The sequence below is a fragment of the Manis javanica genome, chromosome 4 (assembly GCF_040802235.1).
Source record: "Manis javanica isolate MJ-LG chromosome 4, MJ_LKY, whole genome shotgun sequence".
Classification (NCBI taxonomy): Eukaryota; Metazoa; Chordata; class Mammalia; order Pholidota; family Manidae; genus Manis; species Manis javanica.
This window is the reverse complement of record NC_133159.1, coordinates 176,880,217-176,906,099: the sequence shown is the minus strand read 5'-3', so window position 1 is coordinate 176,906,099 and position 25,883 is coordinate 176,880,217. Positions and strand designations below refer to the sequence as shown.

General features: G+C 55.4%; 1 protein-coding gene across 2 annotated transcripts in view; it reads right to left on the bottom strand.

The window, feature by feature from the left end:
- The window catches only part of TTYH2 (tweety family member 2), a 36,154-nt gene that overhangs the window by 3,844 nt on the left and 6,427 nt on the right, over positions 1-25,883 (bottom strand). The window contains exons 2-14 of one of the 2 annotated variants that reach the window (XM_017644004.3): positions 25,376-25,548; positions 20,519-20,630; positions 15,525-15,745; positions 12,382-12,477; positions 11,757-11,829; positions 7,665-7,734; positions 7,341-7,396; positions 6,918-7,010; positions 6,577-6,669; positions 4,729-4,871; positions 3,866-4,051; positions 3,336-3,414; positions 2,783-2,829 (exon numbers count right to left, since the gene is read on the bottom strand). In XM_017644004.3, the coding sequence (XP_017499493.2) occupies positions 2,783-2,829; positions 3,336-3,414; positions 3,866-4,051; positions 4,729-4,871; positions 6,577-6,669; positions 6,918-7,010; positions 7,341-7,396; positions 7,665-7,734; positions 11,757-11,829; positions 12,382-12,477; positions 15,525-15,745; positions 20,519-20,630; positions 25,376-25,548 (1,442 nt within the window). The remainder of the gene's footprint in view (positions 1-2,782; positions 2,830-3,335; positions 3,415-3,865; positions 4,052-4,728; positions 4,872-6,576; positions 6,670-6,917; positions 7,011-7,340; positions 7,397-7,664; positions 7,735-11,756; positions 11,830-12,381; positions 12,478-15,524; positions 15,746-20,518; positions 20,631-25,375; positions 25,549-25,883) is intronic. The other variant, XM_017643998.3, reaches the window with a different exon arrangement.

The following is a 25,883-nucleotide window of genomic DNA, read 5'->3' as shown; positions in this document are numbered from 1 at the left end:
GCAATTAGAGTTTCTGGGCATGTCTTAATTCTAGTGAGGCGGGTGTGCTCTGACCTTAAGCCTTGTGAAAAAGGTCAGTTCTTGATTCTGCTCACGGCAGGGAGAGTGGCCTGAATTTTTCAAAACAGAAGGTAATCTGAAAGTTATTTGTATTTGGCATCACAGGGCATCGAGTAATTCTTTTTTCACAGCAACAGATTTCCTCTAATTATGTTGTGCTCAGACTAATATTAAAGGCAATCTGCATTCTTGAGCCTGTAGCAGCTGGTGGGAAGAAAGGGAACCCAGGAGGCTTCTGGTTAGAGAAGGAAGCCTGGTGGGGTTTAAAACGTGCTGCCTCTGAATGCAGGCTTTGGCCAGCCCCCTCACCCTTCCTGAGGACCCCCGAAAGTGAGAGTGAGGCACGGGTCTAGCACTGTTTGTAAAAGGGAAGCAGGTGAGGCGCTTTGGGCAAAACCAAGATGAGATCATGTCAGGGAAAGAAGGATGTTTGGGGCCGGATGTGGCTCTTTGAGGGGGCGGGTGGCTGTCCTGTGCTGTAGGAGGCTTAGCAGCATCCCTGGCCCCCACTCACTAGACGCCAGCAGCATCTACCCCCAGTTGTGACAATCAAAACTGCCTGCAGATTCAGCCAAATGTCCCCGGCGGGGGGCAGTGCAAAATCACCGCTGGTTGAGAAGCCCTGCTCTCAGGTCTGGTTCGAATGCCACGTATTGTCTCGGACCTGCTCAGTTCCCATAGCGCAGCAGGAACAGTTCCTGCCTCCAGGTCCCAAAGTCCTGTATGGCACTTACTACAAGCTGCTTTCTCACGCAGATCACACACTTCCAGAAGCCAGGTGCTGGAGTCTGTCCTCTCAAGCCCTGTCACTGCTTTCTCGACCAGCTTTATGCAATAGTCTAAATCCTTTGTTGTCATTTCAACAGTCTTCACAGCATTGTCACCAGAAGTAGCTTCCATCTCAAAAAACCACTTTCTTTGCTCATCCGTAAGAAGCGACTCCTCACCCATTGAAGTTTTGCCATGAGGTGGCAGCGATTGAGCCACATCTTCAGGCTCCACTTCTAGTTCTAGTTCTCTGGCTGTTTCCACCACATCGACAGTGACTTCCTCCACTGAAGTCTTGAACCCCTTGAAGTCATCCATGAGGGCTGGAATCAGCTTCTTCTGAACTCCTGTCAATGTTGATATTTTGACTCCTTCCTTATGAATCATGAGTGTTTTTAATGCACTTAGAATGGTGAATCCTTTCCAGGTTTTTTATTTACTCTGCCCAGATCCATCAGTGGAATCAGTGTGGCAGCTACAGCCTTATCACATGTACTCCTTAAATAATAAGACTTGAAAGTCAAAATGACTGCTGGATCCCGGGGCGGAATGGACGCTGTGTTGGCAGGCATGAGGACAAGAACTCCCAGTCTCTCTCCACCAGAACTCTTGGGTGACCAGGTGCATTGCTAATGAGCAGTCATATTTTGAAAATAATATTTTTTTCTGAACAGGTCTCAATAGTGGGCTTAAAATATTCAGTAAACTATGTTGTAAACAGATGTGTCATCACATCTGTTTTTCCATACATAGAGCACAGGAAACTAGATTTAGCATAATTCTTAAGGGCCCTGGGCAATGAATGGTAAATAAGCCCTGGCTTCAACTTAAGTCACCAGCTGCATTAGCCCCAACAAGAGAGTCAGCCTGTCCTTTGAAGCCTTGAAGCAGCACTGACTTCTCCTCTCTAGCTATGAAAGTCCTAGATGACACCGTCTTCCAGCATAAGGCTGTTTAGTTTACATTGAAAATCTGTCCGTGAGCGTAGCTGCCATCATTCATTACCTCAGCTGGATCTTCTGGGTAACTTGCTGCGGCTGCTCCATCAGCACCTGCTGCTTCACCTGCACTTTTCTGTTACGGAGACGGCTTCTGCCCTTAAACCTCATGAACCAACCTCTGCTAGCTTCTGACTTTTCTTTGCAGCTTCCTCACCTCTCCCAGCCCTCCCAGCATTGAAGAAAGTTAAGGCCTTGCTCTGGATTAGGCTTTGGCTTATGGGAAGGTTGTGGCTGGTTCGATCTTCTATCCAGACCACAAAAACTTTCTCCACATCAGCAATAAGGCCGTTTCTCTTTCTTTTCATTCACATATTCACTGGAGGAGCACTTTTCATTTCCTTCAAGAACCATTCCTTTGCATTCATGATTGTTTGGCCCAAGGCCTAGCTTTCAGCCTCTCCGGGCTTTCAACATGCCCTCCTCACTCAGCTTAACCACTTCTAGCTTTTGATTTAAAGTGAGAGACAGGCGGCTCTTCCTCTCACTCGAATACTTAGAGGCCATTGTAGCATTGTTAATTGGCCTGACTTCAATATTACTGTGTCTCAGGGAATAGGGAGAAGGAGGGAGAAGGAGAGAGAGAAGGGGGAACACCCAGTTGGTGGAGCAGTCAGGACACACATTTATCAATTAACTTAATTATATGGGAGCCGTTCATGATACCCCAAACAATGACAACAGTAACACCGAAGATCACGGACCATACTGACAAATGGCAACGCCTCCTATTGTGGTAAGCATTTTGTAATGTATATAACGGTCAAATAATTACTGTGTACACCTGAAGCTTCCATAATATTGTATGTCAACTGTACTTCCATAAAAAAAATCCGTGGTCACTGATAATCATAATACAATAATAATGAAAAAGTTAGAAATGTTGTGAGAATTAGCAAAATGTGACAGAGACATGAAGACAGCAAAGCTGTTGGAAAAGTGGTGGATAGACTTACTCAAAGCACAGTCGCCTCAAACCTTCCGTTTGCCAAAGACACAATATCTGCGAAGCGCAATAAAACGAGGTATGCCTGTAAAACCTTTTTAAAGGCTAAATAAGGCTCTTGCTTTACAATCCAGCAACGTTTTCTTAAGGGTCTGGGAGTATCTTTTTGCAATGTAAGCATCAAGGAAGATGGCCCCGTCTCCAGGGCAATTAGCGAACACTGATAGCCACCCCATTACCCAGTGGATTTAGGATGAGCTAATGACAAACGGTGCTGTGGAGCCCTCTTGCCTGAGGACAGGTACCATATATCTTGAGGGCAGCTGTGCCATGGGGTGTATCTGTCTGGCTCTACGGGTGAGCTTTCTGTCTTTGCAATCGCTTCAGTGAATAGCCTGCGATGTGCATGGCAGGCTGGTTTAAAGGTTATTCGATAATAAAAGGGTTTCACTTTTTCTACCTTTGTGGAGCTAATTCACTGGGTTGGCAGGAGATCTTATCTTTAATGATTTCCCCAGCAGGGGCCATAGCCATGACTTTGCCTCCCTCTGGAGCCCAGTTACCGTGGGGGGAGGGGAGCCTCTTCCGATGAGTGGCACGTTCTCATAGCGCGGGTTCCCACCGAAGAGCACAGCCTGGTTCCTGTGGGGCCAAGAGGAGAGCTCAGGAAGGAAAGGCATTGGTGGGGCGGGGGGATGCACTCAGATTTCTGTGGGTGGGTCCCCTGGGTGTCCATATGGGAGTGGGCAAATGGAAATGGACCACACATGGAGCGGAGTGTGGGCAGGAAGCTTCGGGAAGCAGCACTCCGGGCGGCCCAGGGGAGAAGCAGCAGAGGGGGCACGGGGGCAGCATGGCCCAGACTCATCTGGATGTACAGGGCTGAGGAGATGCTCCCTTGGGGGCCTTCCCGCCAGGCAGCCCATGGCTGCAGTGGGGGGCACACGGCTTGCCTTTGATGCCTTCTTCCCTGCCTGGCTTCTGGACCCCACGTGCTATCTGCACACCCCACTCCCCGAGGGCTAGGAGGGGAGGCACTGCCCCAGCCAGGAGCTGGGGAGGCGGAAGCAAGGCCCCAGGAAGGCTGCCGTACATGTACTCTGAGACGGGGGCATTGGAGATGGTCTGGGCCGGGGGCTGCAGGCTGGTTTGGCTGCCCAGGCCACTGCTGTAGCTGCAGAAGCTGCGAAGCTGCCCCCGAGGTGGGTTGTGAGCAGCGATGCGCCGGGCCTGGGGGTTGAAGGGGTCCTCATCGTCGATGTCATCGTAATCCCTGTCCCTAGAACAACACGTAGGATATGGCCAGTGGTGAGGAGCGAGGGAGGCTCTGAGGCAGTGGAGTCCTGGCCTGCTTCCAAATCTTTACTCCCAGAGCTTGCTCTCTGTCACATGTCTCCTTGAGATTCCTCTAAAACGTGTCGTCGACCCTGCCTCATGCAGATCACTCCACCCATTCCCAACTTCACATCCACCTCCTCCAGGCAGCCCTCCATGCTGACCCTGTGCACACTGACCCTCCCAACTCTGCTTCCTCTTGTCTGATCTACCCTTAAGGTGCGGAAATAGCACCTCATCTCTATCTCCTCAAGGAGACTGTAGGTGCCCTGATAACAGTGCTACAATCTGTCCTTCTGGCATTCTGGGGGTATGCTTCCTGGCACCAAAAGCTTTCCTCAACAACTCAGGCCACACAGTCCTGTGGAGGAAGAGAGGACAAAAAAGGGGTGCCAGGTTGTGGCAAGATACTGTCACCATCTTCAGCCCTGGAACCTCCTTTTGGGGTGGTTCTGTCTAGACTCTCAGGGAAGTTTCTGCAGAAATCCAGCCAGCCTGTTGGGGCTGAATGTCTGGGGCCCCTGCTGTCTAGTTCTGCCCCAGGTTCTCAGCTGTCTGGTCAGCCACAGAGCAGAGCCCCCGCCTGCTCCCGCAGGAGCCCACCTATCCCTGGGCACCCACCTGGTGGTAAAGTGCTTCCAGGCCTGTGGCCCCACACAGATCATGGTGGAGAAGGCCAGGGTGGCCAGGAGGGAGAAGAGGCCGAGGTAGAGTAAGCCCTCAATGCCGTCGTAGCAGATGCCAGTGAGGGCGTCCAGGTAGTCCTGGGGGAAGAGGAGGGACACGCAGTTGGAAGGGAAGTGGGGGCACAGCCTGCGGTCTGAGATCTTCTCTGGAAGCTCCTCTGACCCAGCCTGGACATAGGAGCTTCTCCTTCCCCCATCCCAGGCGTCTTGTACAGCCATTAAGGGCCCACGCTCTGGAGCCCACACATGGGGCTTCTTGGGTTCATGCTATGAGCATTTACTGAACCCTGTTGTGTGCTAGGCAGGGCTGGCTCTGACTACGACCGATGCAGTTGTAGGCAGGCAGGGGAAGCGAGGAGACAGGAGTGTTTAATCTGAGGCCAGGATGGCAAGAAGGAGCAGAGTATGCCTAGAGCAGGCGAGGCACAGGGGATAAGCTTGGCATGTTCAGGAAAGAGCACTAGGCAGCAGGAGATGCGGTGAGATGGCACCAGACCATGCTGGGCCTTTTGGGGCAGGCAAGAATTTTGCATTTTTTCATAAGGTGATGGGAAGACATTGGAGGTTTTGGGAATGGAAAGGATGTGGTCCAACTCATTTTTAAAAAGACTATTCTGGCTGCTGTGTGTGAAAGGTCATGGGTGGTAAGTAGGCAAGAGAAAGTGGGGGACCAGTTAGCAGGTCCTACCTGCCCCCAGGGGAGGATGGTGCCTGGATCATGGTGGAAGTTATGGAGGGAGAGAGAAGTGGACGTACTCAGCATAGAGTTGAGAGTCTGGTTGCTAGCACTTGCTGAGGTATTGCGTGTGGAGGGGAAGGATGGGGGGCACAAGGGTGACTCCCGTGTTCTCAGCTCTGAAGTCAGACTGCCAGGATCCTGAACTCAAGCCTTTCACTTGACAGCTCTGGAATCGTCAGTAAGCTACTTTATAGATACACATTCGTGTATGTAAATACATGCATATCTACCTACCTACCTATAAACATACACACACACACACACACACACATACACACGAGTTTCCTTATCTTTACAATTTTCCATGTGTATCTACCTACCTACCTATAAACACACACACACACACACACACACACACACACACACACACACACACACAAGTTTCCTTATCTTTACAATTTTCCATGAAAGCAAACGTGTTTCACAGTATAACTGTGAGGACTAAATGACATATTGGATACAGAGTGCACAGAACAAGGTTGGACACTGAACCAAGTGCTGAATCAGTGATAGCCATGATCATTACGACGACTATTTGCTTTAAATCCGCCTGGGATGTGAAAGCTGTCAACATACACTGGCTGACTGCTTGGGAACAGGGGGCTCACATACTCCCAGAGTGTCCCCTGCATTCGTGTCCATCTGATATTCCGAGGTCCTGGAGGGGTGACCCAGGCAATGAGAGTGGGTATCTGCTTGCATCCCAGGGAGATGGACGGGTTGACCAGATGGCCGGGAGTCTGGACAATGAGGAACAGCCTCTCTTCCTCATGGAGGTCAGTGTTTCCCAACGTTCTAGTTAGCCTGACCCACTCTTCCTGGCCCTGCCCCCTGGTACTTTTCAGTCTCCCTGTCTCAGCTACTCTGAGAATCAAGAAGCCAGGTTCCTCTTCCAACTTCCTGTTGTCTAGTTTCTGCCCCATTCTGGGGCCTGAAGGGAACTCAGGCAATCACTCTTCCAGCCTCTAGGGGATTCTTTCTGGGAAAATGTGGCCTGCAGGGGTGCCCCCCGGCCCTCTACTCGCCCCCAGGGCCACCCAGCACCTTGTGCAGCCCTCGGCAATCCAACATGGCTGTCAGCTGGTGGAAGCTGGACTCCGAGGAGTTCAACAGGAGTTGGATTTCGAGCAGATCTTTCTGAAGCAGAAAGAGACAAAGATGCAGATGGACAGAGACTGAGAATGAGCAGAGGGGAGAGCCTGTGGCTAAACCACAAACAGCAGTGCGGCCAAGCGGCCTTTAAAGTCAGAGGCTAGACTCCCGGGGGAGTGAACACCCTCCAAAGCCTGAGGCTCAGGTGGGGGCGAGGTGGGGGAAGGGCTGTCAGGGTCCCCTGGGCTCTCCGTCTGTCTCCCAGCACAGCTCCCACAGGAAGTGTGCCTTACCTCTGCCGTGGGGAAGAGGGCCACAGCAAACTGCAGCAGGCCTGCAACCTGGATCTGCATGGTGGTCAGCGAGCGCTGGAAGATGGTCAGTGCCTACGCCGGGAGAGAGCCCACCTCCCGTGAGCCTCCACCTCCCAGGCACCTCTCAGCTCTGAGGGCCTGCCTCCCGCAGCCTTCCTGCCAGCCGCTGCTGTGGTCCCATCCCCGATCATGGCCCTGCTTTGCAGGAAGCCTTCCCTTCTGCCTCAGGCTTCTTGGGAGCTGCAGTCCTCTTTGCTACTCAAAGTGTGGTCCTTGGACCTGCGGCATTGGCCTTGTGGTGAAGCCACCTCCACCCTACGGGTCAGTGCTGGGCTGGGGTCCAGAGGGAGTGAGAGGATGGAGGGCGCTATGGGCAGGCTCCCCTGGGTTGGGTGGGCATACCTGCTGGAAGGGGCTGTTCCCACTCTGAGTACAGTACAGGTAGTAACGGGTCACCTCTGCAAGGCAAAGACAATGGCATCAGGCAGGAGCTCACAAACGACCAGGTCCCATCCATCCTCGGTGGCCAAGCCAGTCTCCGAGCTCCCAAAGAAGGCAGGTTCTAAGAAAGGGCCCAGAGGTCCATCTGGACCTGAAGTATGGGGGTGGAGAGGGGCTGGGAGACTGCAAGGCTGAAAGAGGTAAGTAGAGGCACAGACTGGCTGGCTGTGGGCCTGGCCTGAGCACCCAGAATGGCGTGGACCACGGAGGCCCAAGAGCTGTTACCTGTGTGGATCTGGCTCTCTGTGACGTTCAGGATGAAGGTGTCTGGAGCCACGCAGAAGTCACTGGTACCCTGAGCCAGGGAAAGATGGGCAGGGTGGGGGAAGGTCAGGACACCAGGGCCCCAGGAAGGGCCAGGCGCCCTCGGCTCCACTCACGCGGACCTCTCAGTCCTGACGGGCAAGCACAGCCAGGAGCCAGCCTTCCTGGGCTGGAACCCTGGGTCTGCCCCTTCCTAGCTCTGTAACTCTGGGCAAGTGACTTATTCTGTCTCAGCTGCCTCACCTATAACATGGAGAGAAAAACGCTGTTCACCTATGAATGAATCTGTGTACGGTGCTCAGACAAGGAACTGGCAGAGTAGGTGCTATGTGCTGGTACTCTTTACTTTTGCTTCTCATGCCTCCTCTGGGATGGACTGCAGGGGCAGCTGAGCCTGGGCCCAGGGGAAGCTGCAGGGTGTGTGGAGTTATTTGCTCTGTGGCCTCATGTGTCCATCTCTGCTTTATTTTCTGTCTTGCTGTTATCCAGTCCCATATACTCTGGGGGTGTCAATCTATGAAGCCTCTCCCAGACCCTCTTTCTAAAGAATTAAGTTGGTGCTGAATCCATCTTTGAGCCTTTGGGTGGGGGTCCTGCTCACTGTGAGATGGCAAACAGGAAGAGAGGGGGCTGGGAGTCAGAGGGTATGGGCTCCAGGCTCTACCACTGATGACCTGGGGGACCTGGACCCCACAGCAGGGCCTGGCTAGGTGGCCATCAAGGGCCTATGGGGCTGAGAGGGAGCAGGCTGGGCCCTGGGAGATGTGACAGCAACGATGCCATCTTAGCCAGGCCCTCCACAGGTCCAGCCTGAGGTGCCAGTGGGGAACTTTCAGAGCAGCCGGGGTGGGCTCTGGTCTCCCAGCCTGTTCCTAGGGGTGCCCCTGGCGCAGTGCATGCCCCCCAAGCAGGGGGCCCCTCCTCATGGCCCTGAACTACCATGCCCTGTCCTCCTTTAGGACCCACCCTGGAGGATCACTCATTCATTCACTGAGTTGATAAATATTTACTGAGTATCTACGAGATGCCATGAAACAGTGGCAAGCTGTACTGTGGCACTTACAGTCTAGAATACGTGTGTATGGGTGGGGTTGGGAAGTAAAATGCCCCTCTAGAGCTTCCAAAGAGCAACATCTGAACATGCACATGTGCCCACACATAGCCACGTGCTCAGGACCCTGGGAGAATTGCTCTGTACACATATCCCTAACACACATCACCAACCAGACTGGATTACTACCATAAATCAGAGCTGCAGCATCAGCAGGCCCAGGGGTGCACCCCCTCCTCCATCACTGCAGTGGCAGAGACTGGGGAGCCAGGCCAGAGCTGCGGGTGGGGAGGCTTTGGGAAAAAAACCAGCAAGGCTGCCATCTTGGTCTGGGTCACTGTCAGGAGGTTTGGGATCCAAACAGTGACAAGGGGGTGGGGGGTCACGGGGGGCCCTGTCAGAGAGTCTCCACCAGGGATGTGGCCTCTCACAGCCCCCTCCCCGCACCTCCAGACCCTTCCACGGGGATTCACCTTTGCTATCAATGAAGACAAGGCCTCTACAGTGCGTGTGTAGGCATCATTCACTCAGTGGGGGGGTGGGGGGGCACTGAGCACAGTTGGGGCAGGAGGAGAAGCCACCCAGGGCCCAGCCTGGCTAGTGGCTGAGCCTGCAGGCAGCTCCTGAGAGCAGAGGTGACGGTCTAAAGGGGTCCACCTGACCTTCACATACCACAGTTAAGTGTGTGGTGAGCTGCTTACTGGACATTTGCTACGTGCCTCTGTGGGCTAACCAGCAGCCCTGTGAGGCAAGCACCATTCATGTCCCCACTCTACACATGAAGAGACTGAGGCCTGAAGAACTTCCGTGACTCCCCCAAGGGCCCACCTCTGGGAAGGGGGCAGGGAACGTGGACCCAGGCGGGGGTCCCAGAGGCCTCGCTGCTGCTCCCCGACCTCCCTGGGGCAGGCTCAGTGAGGCAGCCAGGCCCTGCTGGTGCGGACCTCCCAGAGCCCTCCCTGCGTGGCAGTTGCTCTGCGGCAGTGCCCGGATGGCCCTCTCCCTCCCCTCCCGAATCTGCTTTCTCCCTCCTTCTTGGGCCCTTTTGTCAGCTCTGGCCTGACCCCCCAGATGTGGAGCACATTCTCTCGGCAGTGCCCCCTCCTCCCAGGGGTCCTTTCTGTGGGACAGGCGGGGGGTGCGCAGTGTCAGTCCCACAGCTCTCAGAAACAACACACCAGTCCTCAGAGCAGGAGCAGCAAAGCCCCACAGAGACTCCCCACAATAGCCTTTGAGGGTGGCCAGCTCCCCCTCACCCCGCTTCCCATTAAAATGCAGCAGAGCATGCAGCCTCGTCAAAAGCCTGTTCAGCTCCACACCATCTCCCTCACACTGGCCGGCCTGGAGGAGGATCAGGAAAACGCCTTTCTCTGCAGCTCCCTGGCATTCTAGAGCACCCAGCTGGGGGACTAAATCGCCTCTGGTTTCCTTGAACAGGGAAGCCTGGTGGGGAGAAGCCCCTCAGGGAGGGAGCTGTCTGCCACAGGGCAGCTCATGGTGGCAAGCTGGAGGCCACTGCTGCTTCCAGAAGGCAGAGGCTGCCCGGGGACAAGAGGGCCCGGAGAAAGCTTGCCACGTGCAAGCGTCTTGTGCTTACACTTGTCCCAGCGGGAGGGGCTGTCTGCCAGGCAGCTGTGCATGTGGCCCTGGCCAGCAGCCACTCTCTGGACTATGTACAGCCCACCCAGCTCCTGATGGCATGAGGACACTTTTGAGCTTGACCTCAGCCCTCCTACCCTGCTCTTCCTCCCCTGTGTCTGGAGGGGACCCGGCCCTTGAGACATAGGCACATGCCTGTCCAGTTCTCCCTGCACCTCCCCAAAGTGCATGGTAAAGGCGGCGCAAAACAGGCCACACCACCTCCTCTCTCCTCCAGAGACGCTCTGCAGAAAGCTGCCAGTAGCCCAGCAGTGGCAGGGGCCGCTCATTCTGTGGGCGTCCTGGAGGAAAACTGCCCAGGGCCAGAGCTCCTCGCCAGCCCCCAAGTCACAGGCCAGGCGAGCTTGGGAGGCCTTCCAGCAGGAGCCCCCATTCTTTTGTTCCCAGATAGCTAGGGCAGAACAGATGTGGGTCATGGGGTTAGCTGGCAGCCCTTGAATAAGGCAGGGGTTCCTGAACCCCCTTGGTAAGTCCTACCCCCTTACCCACCCTCCCGCACCCAGCATGCACCTCCGCTGTATCTGCTAACACAGGGTGGCAGTGACCCGCCTGCAAGTCCTTCTTCTGCAGGCTGTGACTCTATCACGAGCAAACATGTCCTTCTGGTTTTTGCATCCCGAGGCACCTGGCACTCCTGAATGCCACACAGCCAAAAAGTCATCTGAACAAACGAATGAATGAGTGACTCATGCACGCAGCTTAGGTCTACTGAAGATGAAACATACCTCTACAGAATGCTCCTCCCACCTTCTGTGTGTGTGCTTTTAAACATTTTGAGGCGCCACATCCAGAAACATATACCATTGTGTTTCAGGCTGTGTGTGTGAGTGTGAGGCAGGGGGACAGGGCCAGCTGAACACCACATTCCATGCTCCCAATGCCTGGGGAAGCTGGCCCAGGAATGTGCTTCTGAAGCTGGACGCTTCCCTAGCCTGAGGTTCATAACCTGCCCGTCCCCACAGACCTGGTTAGTTCTTCACACCCAGAGGGAAGTCACCTGGCCATCCACACAGGTACTTACAAGAAGTGGCTGGGGAGGAGTCAGTGGGGTGTAGGAAAGGGACCAAGCATCAGGCATCTTATCTGGGCTCTGCCCCTGAGTGCCTCATGATTGTGAGCAGGCCTCTTCCTTTCTCTGTGCCTGTGTGCCCATCTGAAGGGTGAGGGGCTGGTGTGGACGATCTAAGCCCCCTCTGTTCTGAGATTCGGGGATGCTCGGTTAGGGAGTGAGGCCGTAAGCTGGCCCTGCCCTGAAGGCGCTGGATCAGACACACTGAGGGACCACCAGACAGATGGTCGTGGTCACACGCCCCACCACCTCCACACCCCAGTCCCCCACTCACCACTGCTGCAGCTGCGTCAGCAGCCAGGGACGTCCAGCTGAGGAGCAGGGCCGGCACCCCGCAGCACAGCATCCTGGGAGAGGCACACTGGTGGGATCCGGGCCACGGCTGGCAGGCGGGCACACCAGGATGGCTGCCACCCCACCAAACTCCAGTGTCCCTCCTCCCAGCCATGACCCTGCCCTCCCTGGCCCGGAGATGGCTGCAGTGGCCCTGAAGGCAGCCTTAGGTCCTGCCTGACCCATTGGATGTGGTTATGGGAGAAGGATATGGAACCCAATGCCTGGAGCATAGGTCTCTGGGCCAGAGTGACACAGCAGTGACATGGGAGCGAAGGAGGGGGGTTGCTTAGTGATGGCAAGAGGCTCTAGTGCCTGGGCTGTATTTCTTTACCTGCTCAACAGAGTCAGGCCCAGGGAGGGCGGGGACACTTGGAGGAAAGCCTAGTTCTTGCTTGGTGCCCAGACAGTGAGTTGCGGCCGTTACCTCCCTTGGGCCGGGAGCTGAGGAAGGGGCGGAAGGCATGGCCAGGCCGAGCCAGGCCCTTGTCTCTCACTGATGGCGGTGCAGTCACCCCAGTAACAGCCGGGTTTTTTATCCCAGGCCCCCGGACAGGGATACTCACAAGGCCAGGAGACACCTGGAGTGTTTGGCCAGCCCCAGGCAGGCAATGAAGCAGATGACCAGGTCCAGGATGAAGAGCAGGAGATACGAAAGCCACCTGGGTGGAGGGGGGATGGTCAGGGGACCCCAGCTGGTGCCTGAATGGCAGCCCCCAGGCCTGCCTGAGCCTCCACTCTAACAAGCTGCCAGAGCCCGCAGCCAAGCAGACTCGACGAGGGCCTGTCCCCTGCCTTGGACAGGTCGAAGTTGGATACAGAGGAGGACAGGCTCTCCAGGGGCTGCCTGGGACCCGCCACCAGATGATTTAAGTTCATTTCAACCAACATTTGGAGCAGGCACTAAGCGTAGCGCCAGGGAGGTCTGCATGAGTGGGCTCGGTCCCAGATCACCAGGGCGCCCCAGGTCAGGACATCCCCGGGCACCCCTCACTCCCTGGGCCTTGCCGCCCCCAAGGCTGAACTGAGGGGAGAGCCGACTGCACACCAGCTGGGATACCTTGGCAAGTCCCTCACCCCTCTAGGCCTTGGCTTCCAAACCTGAACAAGCAGCTGGAAGCTTCACCTCCCAGGGCTGGGTGAGGATTAAGTGTTCGCTCAATGCTAAGGATAATAAGGCAAGGGGGAGGGGGGGATTTCAAAGTCCCTGCTTCCCTGCTTCTCCAAAGCCCAGGCTGAAGAATCTGGAGTGCCTGAGGTCCAGAGTGGCCCCACGTGAAGACCCCTCATTCCTTTCCCTTCCAAATAGGGTCCAGGAGAGGTCTTCACAGCTCAGTGTCCACTTCAGCTCGCAGCTGCTTCCGCTTGCCCTGCCCCGGGACAAGCCTGAGCAGCAGCAGAGGGCTGGTGGGCAGGGGAGGCAAGGGGCGGAGGGAAGGGATTTCTCCTGAGTCCCAAGACTCAGGGTCATTATTATTTCTCTTAATGCAAGAGCCAAACAAGTTGGTCGCCCACCCCCCCCAGCAATGGTTTTCTACTTCACTAACGCTGTAAAGAGAGTCAGAAGGAGTTTGGAGTGTGGGTAGGGGGCAAGGTGGGGCAGGAGAAAATGACAGAGGCTCCCAGGGGTAGGGAGTGTGCCGGAGGCCACCAGGCAGCCAAGTGAGTTTTTCCCCCTCATTAAAACCCTCGAGCAACTCCTTGCATAGGGAGGGGTGTCTGGGGTTCCCAGGAATGGAGTTGGGGGCTCTTGGGAAAGTACAGAGCCCATCCCCCACTAGGACAAGGCCACCAAAGGGCCAATTTTCTTAGAACCAGAGTCAGAGCTGGAAGGAACCCTGGGAACCGCCTCATATAAAAGTGCTAAGAAATACTTGCTTAGCTGGATGGCTATGCTCTGGAACCATCTGGAAAGCAAAGAGGACCCCCAGCCCCTAAGGCTGGGTAGACCGAGTTGTAAAGCCTCCGTTCCAGGGCTGCAGAGGTGCGAGACGGAGCAAGCGAACAGCAGAAGATGAGGGGAAGGGACGGAGCAAGGCCGCTTTTAGGAGCCAAGGGCACTCACCTTGGACTAGACCTTTTCTGCCTCTACCTGAACAAGTGGGGATGGGGCAGAGGAGCCCCTCGATCACCCACATTCGAATAGCTGCTGTGAAGCTGTCACCATCCTTCCTCATTTTTAATGAATTCACCTTTAAAATAAACCCCTTTTCATATATAAATAAACTCATTTCATCATTGTCATTACCAAAATGCACACACTAGGTTCCTTCCTAAGTGTGCATGGTCCTAACATGCGTGGTCCTACACTAGGTCTGCTCAGAGATAATACCAGGGTCAGGATGGGCACTTGCTTTCTACCTGCCTTGCCCCCCAGGACAATAAGATTTCAAAGGCTCAGGCAATGAACAGCCCTCATGTCACAGGATTAATCAGATGACACTGTCTTGGGTCACAGGTCACAGCCAGCCCTTAGAGTTCGCAGTTTCTTTCTGTTGCTTGGGAGAAAGGCACTTTTGCATGTGAGAAAAAAAAAACCTAGAGTGAAGTTGGATGCTGGGGATGGGATGCAGGGGCTGATGGGCTGGCGATGGGAGGGCCGGGGAGCGTTATCCAGGACCGGGAACTCCTGAGCTTCCCTGCTCAGGGCCCTGCCGTCTCCCACCCTGGGGAAGGAGAGCCCTGGACAGGGACCGTCAGGGGCATTTTGTCCGAGTCAGTGTTATTTCAGCCTGGGGTGAGCTTTCTCATAAAGGGGAAATGAATCCGGAAAGCCAGACTAATTCGTGCAAGGCTCCTATCTTTGCGAACAGCTTGAAGAGGGGCGGACGAATTGGTGGATGTGGTGAGAGGTTTCCAAAGGGCTCATACTTGTTCTTCAGGGCTCACTCACTCAGCGCGCCCTTGTGCCCCCTGGTGCTGGGCCCTGGGCGCACTTCATGAGTAGGTGTTGCCCTTTGGCCAGAAGCCACGCAAAGCGGAGGCTGCTGCCTCCCTCCTTGGCTCTCCCCAGAGTGACCTTCACTAGACCCTGCCCAGGGAGGAAGGCAGCGGGGGCTGGGCAGCTGGCCAGTGCCACACCTGGGATGGGATTTGGGGAATGGGAGGCGGAGGAAACAGAAATGGAGCTCCAAAGCTTAGATGATGTAGGTATGAGTCTGTATACCTGAGTACATCAAAGGTGGGGTGGTGCCCCTTGGCAGCCCCATCACCCAGGTGCTACATAACTGGGCTGGGGGCATCTCCAGGCTTGCTGAGAAGCTGCCATCAGGGGAGGCTCTATACACACAAACAGGCTGCTGTCTGCCTGACCCCCTGCACTCCTGTGGCTGAGTCTGTAGGTGCGGGCAGTCCTGCCTCATAAACCCTAGCAGGCAGGGGGCCCCTGTGAACCACTTGCACACTTCACCCAGCACCAGCCACAGAGAACACTCATTCTAGAGGAGCCCGAGGTCAGGTCAAGCCTCCAGCACGGGGATCTTGGCACCTTGCTGCCCCTCTCTGGGCCTCGGTAACTGCCTATTTAAGGAGGCTGTTCTACATGCCACCATGCGGGCCCCACAAGCTTTCATGTTGAGCTCTGACTTAAGTTAAGGGCTTAATAAAGACTTCTGGTGGCACTTCCCTGTGTGGGCCCTAAGATGCAGGCTTGGATGAAGGATGCCAGTGCAGCCCAAGGTCCCTCCCTCGCCCCACATCGGCGCCTCACCTGTAGTGCTCCACGTAGCCGGTCTGCTCAGCCAGCTCGGTCAGCTGCACTGTGACTTCCCTCCACGCGGGCAGCCCTGACAGCTGGACAAGGATGTTGCCCGCCATCTGCTGTATGAATTTCAGGGTCTGGATATAATCTCCCCGGGCAGCAAAGATCTCGCTGAGCCGGGCCATGTGCTGCTCCAGGTCCACCTTCATCTTCTGGGTGGTTCCGGACACCTGCGGAGCAGCTGGGATTGCGAGACTGGCCTCGGGTGGGAGGAAGCCAGAGAGGTAAACCCCCTAACTCGACATGCGAGAAGGTCATGGGCAGCAGGAGACACCTGTAGGCATGACGCCCCCATCAGCCCTGAAATGCTCCTGAGGCTCTGCTCAGGGAGAGAAATGTGACACAGGGGCCCCCAGGACCCACCCAGCCCTCCTGTCCCTTCCCGCAGGGGGCAGGCCCCGATCTGGCCTCAACCAGGCCCTGGGCTCTGAGATCCCGCATCTTACTCTAGAGACTGACCCAGACGGGGAAACAAGCAAGGGATCTATTTTGTTTCCTTGAAGGTTCTCCTAAAACTTTAAAGACTGTGGATTATGGAATCGGTTTGAGTGACGAATAGAATGTTTAAACCGAACAGTCCTCTGTTGCTACCTGACCTTTGTTCCCACAATAGGATTTCTAAATGGCTCACAAGAGAAAGGCTTTGTTGTCCAGGGAGCGACAGTGCACAGCACAATGTTCTGAGCCCTGAGCCAGAGACGAGGCCGAACAATGGGACTTTGAAATGACATAGAGAGACCCGACCCTGCCTCCGAAGAGCCTGGACATGTGACAGGAGGAGGAAGTCGGCGCCTTCTCTGTGTGCTCCGGTCGCCTCTGCACGTGTCTCCTGCCAGGTGTACGTACAGGGCGCTGTCCCTTGGCTGGGCCTGAGGGGCCTGGAGGCTGGAGCTGAGCTGACCCGTAAGGAAGGAACTTTTTACGCAAAGGCAGAAAGGGAAAGACATGGCAGTGACTGCCCTGGGCTTTCAAACAAGGAGCACAAGCAGGGCTTGGGTTGGAAAGATGCTTTCAAACAGCCCAGATGCAGGGACCCTGCAGGACCCAGGGTGCAGCAGGGAACCCCTCCCCCCCCCCCACCCCCACCGCCCAGGTTCCTCTGAAGCCTGCTTTGAGCCTGGGTGTTGGCAACAAGAGGGAGAAGGGCTTTGTTGTTTTGAAATTGTCCTGCTGCCCCAACAAACAGAGCTGGTGGGGAGGGGAGGGCGGGTGCCTTCTGCTCTCCGTGGCCTGCAAGGTCACTAAAAGTGACACCACGCAGAGGGCAGGAGCTTCCCACAGCGAGAGTGCTACGGGAGGCCGATTAGAGGCCACTCCTGGTGTTGAGCTGGGGGCCTTCACAGCAACTTTGTGGCCCTTCCCATCTGCGCTGCTCTGTGAGTTCCTGGTTCCAGAAAAGAGAATGGCCCTCTTTGTTTCCTTTGGTTTTATTTTTTCAATGTCAGCAGCTTGTTTCTGTTCTTACAGCTGGTTACGGTTACGGACTAAGATACCAGGACGCAGAGATACACTGTATCCTACAGATCAGGCAGCTGCGAGCCTCACGGAGGTAGGAAAAAACCATGTAAAAGCAAATTCAGTAACTAAACATCACCCTAATAAACTGTCCTTGTCAATCCAGTAAGGTTGATGGACAAGTATTCTGTAACCATCGATCCGAAAGGCGCTATTATTAAATGCTAACATCAGGAGAACTCGTACTGTGATATTCTGACATTTCTATGTCATACCTAACACACGTTAGAGCAGAGCTGTTAAAAATGGTCCGTGAACTTTTCCCGTAAGACCACATTTTTCCCCTTTCCACAGCTCTAGAGCTCCACTTCTCTATTTCTTAGATCCCACCTTGGAAAAAAACTAAACACAGTAAACATCTGCCAGGTCCTCTCTTCCCTCCTGATGTCTTCCCATGGCAAACGAGATGAAAAAAGAAACAAGAAATTAAAATCACAACGTTGACCTACTTACGGCCTCCCTGCCCCCCCACTAAGGGTTCTGTACATCGAGTCCCACAGGGAGACAGAGTGGGGGTGTCCTAAAGATGGAATGGGGCTCTCCCACGGGGAAGAGGCCCGGCTCCGCTCCCCAGCTGGGGTGGGGCTGGGGTGAGCGGGCAGGGGGTGGGAGCTGCTGTCCATGTGAGGGAGCAGTGGTCCCTGCACCGGCAGCAGCAGGGCGATCAGCTGGGAACTGTCAGCCCTGCCCCAGACCAACACACTCGCAAGCTCTGGGGTGGGCCCGCAATCTGTGCTTCTCGAACCCTCTGGGGGATTTTGACGCAAGGTGAAGTTTGAAAACCTTCTGGGAAGGAGGAAGCTTCTCAAGGAGGAGGCTTTCTAGTAGGGCAGATGTGCCAGGTAAGAGGGCTGGGGCCTCGGCAGGGTGGAGGGAGGGCCTCCATCCCAGGTCCTTGAAGGGAGAGGCGGAGACCAGAACCCCTGGGTTCTGGCTCTTGCTCTGAAACTCACTGGCTTCCAGAGGAGACAGAAAGGCAACCTCCCCTCTGCCCCAGTTCCTGCGCCCAAGGGCTGCCTGTGGGCCTGCTGACAGTTCAGTCTGGAGCCTCAAGGTGCCACCCTGGCCTCTGGATCATGTGGCTCAAACCTGAGTCAGCAGAGCTCACAGGGACCCTTATTCTGAGCTGAGACCCTGAGGGGTGAGGCGTGTGCCTGGGCCCCGAGTGGGTCACAGGAGCACAGGCCTCCTTCACTGGATGGGGTGTGTGGGCTGGGGGTGCTCCTGGCCTGGGAAAGGGGCCCCAGGATGGTCCACCTCACTCTGGCCCAGGGCTGAGTTGCCTGACCTGCCTCTAGGAAGTCCCGCCTTTCCACCACCTTCCCCACCAGCCCAGGTCTCTCTCCGTCAGGTGATGAAGTAATGATGTGATACAGGAATGATAACAATGGCCCTCAGGAGCACGGCCATGCCTGTGGAGGGTACCGTGTAGATTGCCAGGCACTTCCCGGCCTGACCTTGTCCAGCACCATTTCTCTGATGTTTGGCCTTCACCCCGGGATCGGGGGAGTCCTCTGCGCTCTGCTCCCCCTATTGGAGCCCTTAGGACTGGGAGTGTTGGGTGCCCATCCTGAGGCCCAAACCAGCATCCCAGGCCCTGGCAAGGGCCCAGAGCCCTGCCTCTCCACCGGGGGGTGCAGCCCAAGCCTGGGCACTCTGGGCGCCTGGAGGAGGCAGGAGGAGGCGGTGCCAGGATGGAGGCAGCTCCCAGATGGCTGGACCACTCCCAGGACTCCCATCCTCACTTGTCAGAAATGGTGGAGAGAAGCCGAGGGGCTGAGCCCCACAGGACGCTTCCCTGTGGGAATGTAGAGACGTGGGGCTTGCTGCGGAAACGTCCTCCCGGGCTGGAGCACGCAGCCCTCTGGCACACAGACCCAGCCGGGGGCGCTGTTTACAGCTCAGCTCCTGGCACACGCTCAGCCCCTGGGCTACGGACATGATGAGCTTGTTTTCCCATCAGGACTGCCCAGGGGACTGTCCTTTCAGGGATGGGTTCCTCCTCCAGGGGTTCTGGTGCTGAGGCACAGGAAGAGGGGGAGGCAGAGCCTAGGGGCCGTAACTATGGAGGCCCTTCCACCCAGGGCAGAGGTGGGGGTGTGGGTGTCCAGAGGGTGGGTCCCCCCCACTCCAGGTGTACCTATGCCTCCATGGGCTGGTCGGCTGTGCTCGGCTCCACAAGGCTGCCCCACCTTCACTGCAAATTGCTGCCCCAGCCCAGTGTCCACACAGCTCTATCTCCCAGGGTCGGGTCCCAGCGGCCACAGGGGCTGGATGGCGAGCTCTGGAGGAAGGGCTCAGAGAAGCGCCTCTGAGGCCAGAGCCACCTCACTCAGACATCCTGGGTGCTGGTGGGCAGCACAGCTGTCTCTTTAAGGTGCCCCCCACCCTCCGGGGCCAGCTAAGGGATTAAGGCCTTGAAAGAGCTTAGCAAGGAGGCAGGCAACAAAGTCAAATCCTCTTCCAGCGAATACCAGGACACGTACAAATGCTCCAGTTGGGGCTGGGTCTTGTGGTTAAGGCTGCCTGATGACACAAACGACCATTTGCTGAGGTTACCCGCCCTGCTGGGGACCTGGCCCAGATGGGATGGGGGACAGCATGGATGTCCAAGGACCAGTTTCCCTAAAAGCTGCCCTTTGCCTTTCCTACTGGAGCCCAGCTCCCAGGTGCTCGGGCACTGCCTGGGAAGTCAGCCAGAAAGAGCTGCTGCTCACAGCGGCGGCGGCATGCACCTGGGGGCCGGGGGCCGGGGGCCAAGGTCCTGCCAGCTCAGTCTCTCACTCAGGCTCAACAGAGCAGCCCCTTCACTGGAAGTCTGGCATCTCCTCTGGCCAACCTGGCACCATCCTGCATCCCGAGCTCCTAGCCGGGGTCACAGCTGGGATGCCAGCATCTGGAGGGCACTTCGCTGGGTTTCAGGCAGTCTCACCACCCAGGGGGCTTCTGGGGGTTTTGAAGAATTTTCACCCTGCATTTCCTGGACCACACAAGACTGGGTGCATGGCCCTTAAAGTGAATATAAACACTGCGGGGCTGATTTTCCACGTTCAGGGTCCCTGGGCCAACAGGAAGGTGCAGCTCTCCTGGGCTACAGACATGATGAGCTCGTTTTCCATCAAGACTGCCCAGGGGACTGTCCTTTCAGGGCTGGGTTCCTCCTCTAGGGGTTCTGGTGCTGGGGCGCAGGAAGAGGGGGAGGCAGAGCCTAGGAGGGCTCTGATCCCACAGCCACCCGGGCCCCCCCGGACTCATACAGCCTTTCTCCTCTGGCCCTCGCTCCCGTCCCTGCCGCCCCTCCTAGCCCCAGAGCAGGCATTGCCCGTCTGTTCCTGGCAGGACCAACTGTAGCCCCAGAGGGAGGTCAGTCCACCCTGGAGCCCAACTAGCTGGGGCCGGATTGAGGCCCAGCTGCCCACGAGCCTTACCAGCACATCCACACCGGAGAAGGTATGGTTCACGTTGTCCAAGGAGTAGAGCAGCTGGTACACGCCGTCGTTGGTCTCACTGTTTCCATAGAAACCAACGCCCACTGCAGCACTACAAAGCAAGACCCCAAAGTTAGAGGTGACGCCCACAGGAGAAGGGGGTGTCATTTTTAAGAACACAATTTTTTTTTTTGCAGCGTAAACAGCAATCATTTATTTGCTCATGATTGTGCAGGATAAGCAGGGCTCAGAGGGAACAGGTCTGTTTCTCATTTAACACACTATTTTTTAGAGCAGTTTGAGATTCACAGCAAAACTGAGCAGAGGTACAGGGATTTCCTATAAACCCTGCCCCCCATAGGCACAGCCTCCTAGCACACTGGCACGTTTGTTACAAGTGATGACCCTACACTGGTCCATGGTTGACTTTAGGGTCCCCTCTTGGTATTGTACAATCTATGGGTTTGGAAGAATGTATAATGACATGGATAGCCTCATATACAGCAGGTTCACTGCCCTAAAAAAAATGGGTGATCTGCTTATCCACCCCTCCCTCGCCCTCCCCCTGGCAACCACTGACCTTTCTGTCATCTCCATAGTTTTTGCCTTTCCCAGCATGTCATATGCCACACAGTACACAGCCTCTTTACTTAGCAATATGCACCTAAGGTTCCTCCATGCCTTTTCATGGCTGGATAGCTCATTTCTTTTTAGTGCTGAAAGCCGACTGTCTAGGTGGACCACAGTTTATTTACCCATCCACCTACTGCAGGACATCCTGGTTGCTTCCAAGTTTTGGTAATGATGAATAAAGCTGCAATAAACATCCCTGGAGAGCAGGTTTTTTACTTTAGTTGAAGAACTCTTTCCTGGGGGGAGTGGGAAGATGATGTCAGTTGTGGCAGGTGGTGGGGAGGGTGGTAAAGGTTGAGGGTCAGCTTGCCCCTGACCTGGCCGACTAGCTAGCTCTACAGTGTATTTCATTCAGGGGGCAGGAAAATACTACTGCCCTCCAGCCCAGTGGCTCCGAAGGGTGGAGGACTGTGATGTGGCCCTAGGGATTCTGATGCAGGGAAGTCTGGGCAGGTCCCAGCAACCTGTATCTTTATCAGCTCCCGGATGACTAACAGAGTTAGGGTGTGGCCCACGGAGGTCTCCTTACCTGTTTCTCCTGAAACCTTCAGGAGTTGGGGACTCCCCCTCCCTTCTCTGCCCTTTCCCCCTGCTTCCCCACGCCCCCCGTTGAGGCAGCGTGTCCTACCGAAAACTTCCAGGTTGTAGAAAGTTCCTTCCTAGATGGAGCCAAATCCTACCTCCCTAACCTCACCTGCTGGTCCTTGGCTGTCCTCTGGGCTGCTGGGAATAAGCCTCTTGTTCTCCAGGACACCCCGCCAAGCCTCTGAATGTGGCTGTGCGTCACCCTTCCTCTCTTGCTCTCCAAGTCCGACATGTGGCCTCAGACCCTTGTGCACATTGCCACCATCCTCTTGGTCCGACCCTCTCTAACTGGCCCGCGTTGCCCTAAATCATGGCCTCTGAGTGAAGCGCCCAAGGCCAGGCTGTCCACCCAGCTCCAAGCACTGGGAGCCTCATCTCCCTGCCTCTGACCTCATGGCCTACGAACCCCTGGATTTCGTCACACTGCCTGAAGCCCAGCTCTCTGCCTTCCTAGAGGGCTGTATTGATTTTTGTTTTGTTTTAACCCAAAGTTTGTCCCTGAGAAATTTCATCTAGTTGGTTTTGGTCCAACGTTCCAGCCTGAACAAGTCAGTTCACAGCTTGCCCCTGTCTTCTAGCATATTTTATGTGGCCCGTACCACCAGGGATCACCTGAAGACTCATTAGGCAGCCTCCTGTGTTTGCATCCCAAACGCTAGTTTAAGGGAACAAGATAAGTGTACACATGTGTACACTTACACTTTTCCTTTTAACAGGACAGGACCGAGGAAGGAATACAGAAACCTCCTCCCAGGGTGCCCTGCATCGGTGTTTCTCAGGAAGTGGTCCCTGGACTGCAGGATAGGATCAACTCTGGTATCTGCTGAAGTGTAGGTAACGGGCACCCACCCAATCAGTGTGGTCTGGGCATGTGCATTTTAAAACAAGGTTCCTACAGGCTTTGTGTGTCTAACACACATGCACAGGTAGCCACTAGTACAGCTTGGTGTGCCACTGTGCAATCAGTATTCTTTGTATTCACCAGAACTGGTCAACCAGCTTTGAATGCATTTAACTGCACCGCTGTCCAGTCCAAAGTTCTCCACAGCAGCCACTGGGATACTGTGAGGAACTCGATCAAATGTCCAGCTGAAACATTCACACATTAAACCTATTGTAGTTCTGTGATTTTCTACTTAGTAAGTTTATTATTCTCTGAAAAATACCTTTGGTTTGCCCCTTGTAACTTCCTCTTCTGGTTATCTGTGCCATCATCTAGTGTTTTCTGTGGATGCTGCATCAAGCCAATGCTTTTCCATCCTTTCTCAAGCCTCCCTTTTCCTGCTTTTGAGAACAGAGGCATTCTCTTTCCTGCCTTACCCTGGTCTGTGGGTTCATCGGAGGCGGCCCAGGAGGGGCTGTGCAGTCACACCTGGTCTTCCAGGACCAGAAATCACCCTAGCTGTTTAATGAGGGTCCCTTAGCTCCCTCTTGGGAACATCAGTCCTGCCTGGGCCCCAAGACCATTCTGCTTGGGGAAAAAGACAAAATAAACCAGTCGGCGATTTATGCCCTCTCCGTGGTGACACCACTATCCGTTCCAAATATAAAACCGCTCTCCCCGGAATAGTGGAGCGTAAGGGGCTCTCCTCATATACCTTTTGCCTCTTTGGGAACCCCTTGTTTATACTTTCTTCTATGGATTCAATCCCCCCTCTTCTCCAGGATCCTTGCTCTCAGAGCTCAGCGTGATCCCTCCTTCTTGATCCCTTAACCTCACCTCAAGCCCCTTATGCTTCTGCATTTTCTACTCCCCTTCCCTAGCTCCCTCCCTCAGTTCACCCCAATCTGAGCCCAGCTCCAGTGGAAGGACCCAGGCCCTCCATTCCAAGTACTGTTGGTCTCCCCACCCCTGCAGCACCCTCCAGCCCAGGCCTCTCATATGCATTCTGCTCCAGCCACACTGGCTTCTTCCAGTTCCTTAAATGCTCCACAGCCCCTCCAGCCACAGGGCCTTTGCCCGTACCCCTCTTCCCTCTGTCTGGAAGCACCTCCTTCTACCTTGCTCCCACCTTTGCCTAGTTAACATCTCACTGTTTGGATCTTGGGCCCCTTGCCACCCAGTGATACTGACTGGGGTGTGCCATCCAACTTTATGCCTATTCCTTCAAGCTTATTCCTTAGTTTGTAATTACTCAAACCAAACAAGCATGTGATTCTTTGCTTCTCCCAGTAGACCACGAGCTCTAAGAAGGTAGGACTGGTGCCCGTTCTTACCACTGGCTCGCTCTTGCCTGGTACAAATAACGTGGAATTTCAAAAATGCATGTCAGGTAATTATTACTTATCGGAATTGACCTCAGAGTCATTCTTACTGTTCCTAAGCATTCCTCTGTCACTTGCAGCGTGTTTTTAGCAGTCTGAGTTCCCATGAGAGACGGTTCCCTGTGTGCCAAGCACCACTGGTTTCTTGTTCTCTTGCACCCGGCCTCTCCCTGCCCGCTGAGCTGTGCGCTCCCAGCGGGAGGCTTCCTCATTCCAGGTGTTTTGCAGGAGCCCCTCTCTGCCGGGAGTCATAGTCACCTTGGAACTCCCGCCCTGGGATGGAACACTTTTCTTTAAGTTAATGCTTTTAGCCTCAGCTGCAGCCTTCAGCCAGCCACGTATGCTCAGTGCATGTCTCCCTGCCCCCTGGCTCCAGGTTCTTGCCTGTCTTTTGGCTTAGGTGACCCTCACACTGCAAGCGGGACGACACCGTGAACATGCTCTAGCAGAGAGGAAAACTGCAGTGGCTGGGTGAGCTGCCGGCGATGAGGACCCAGGCAGGCTCACTTCCGGACTGACTGTGCCCTGCTGCCGAGACAGTGGGTACCTCCCACTGTGGGTTCTTGGGGGCAACGGACACTTAGCATTGAGGACCTATGCCCCTTGAGGGTGACCACCCCTGGGAGCATCTCAGGGTGGATCTGAGGCTTTGGAAAAACTTCTGTAGATAGGAAAATAAGGAAAATACAATAACTAATGCCTGAAAACAGAGCCAGCATCGAGTGGACACTGCACGGAGCAGCATGGGCTCCTGCCTGGGGTTAGAAATCCTCACTTCACCATCCAAAGCAAAGGAGACCTGGCAGATGGCACTAAGAGCTATTGATCTCACGAGCAGATGGGATTGATCTGCGCTGCAGATAGATTTTCTCTGATCTCTCAGACCCAGGGCAGCAGCTGGAAGGAGACAGGAATGCAGAGAGGAGACACCCTCAGTCCAGGCACGCTGTCTGGGGAACTGCTCAGGGAGCTCCCTGGTGGGGCTGCCAGAAACATCCCTGCCAGGCTCAACAGGCCCTCGTGGGAGCAGGGGGCTGGAGTGCACTAGAGAGAGGCCTGCCTTCCTCAGGCATCCAATGCCCACTGCTAGGCAGGAAAAGGGACAGCCTCCACCCTAGGCACAGGTTCTCTCCACTGAGGTGCTGGGAACTTAGGAGAATGTGTCCAGACAGCTGATGAGCCACTTAGGGTTGTTGGGGGACTGGTGGCAGAAAGGGAAGAAGGGGTTGTCATGGTCATGGGGCCAACCATTGGCAAGACACATGCTCAGGCCCATGTCAGCTCACTTTTCATCCACTGGGCCCGCCTCGCCCCCTGCTGCACTGAGAAGCCCCCGAGCCGCACACACCAGACCCAGCACAGAAGGTCACTCACCAGCAGATGAGCCCGGCCACCACAGCTGTCCAGGTGACACAGCAGGAGCTGCGCCGCTTGGTCTGCATGGCATCGTCCTGCCTGCGGCAGCACACGCAGACCAGGTAAGCCGCGAGGAAGATGAGGTTCAGGCCTAGGCAGACGGCGGCCACCAGCCCCAGGAACAGCAGAGACTGAAGGGGGGAGGCCAGCATCAGCGTGGGGTCTCACGGCATTTAGGAAGAGCCTTGTGCTTGGCTGAGCTCCGCTGGGTGCGGGGGTGGGAGCTGTGACTGCCCGGGATGTCTGTCGTCCCTTCCCTGTCCGTCCCTCCCTCCTCCTCCTATGATTGAAGCTTCCACTGTACCCTGAGTGCCTGTCACTTGGGCTGGGTTGGGGAGATGGAGCACAGACCTGGGGGGTGGGCAGAGGCCATGGATGAGTCTTTGGGGCATGGTCACTAGGGGAGGTGAGGGAGAAGGAGCAGCCCAACGCTGGTCCCAGGGCTGCGGCTTCCGTACCTAGATGG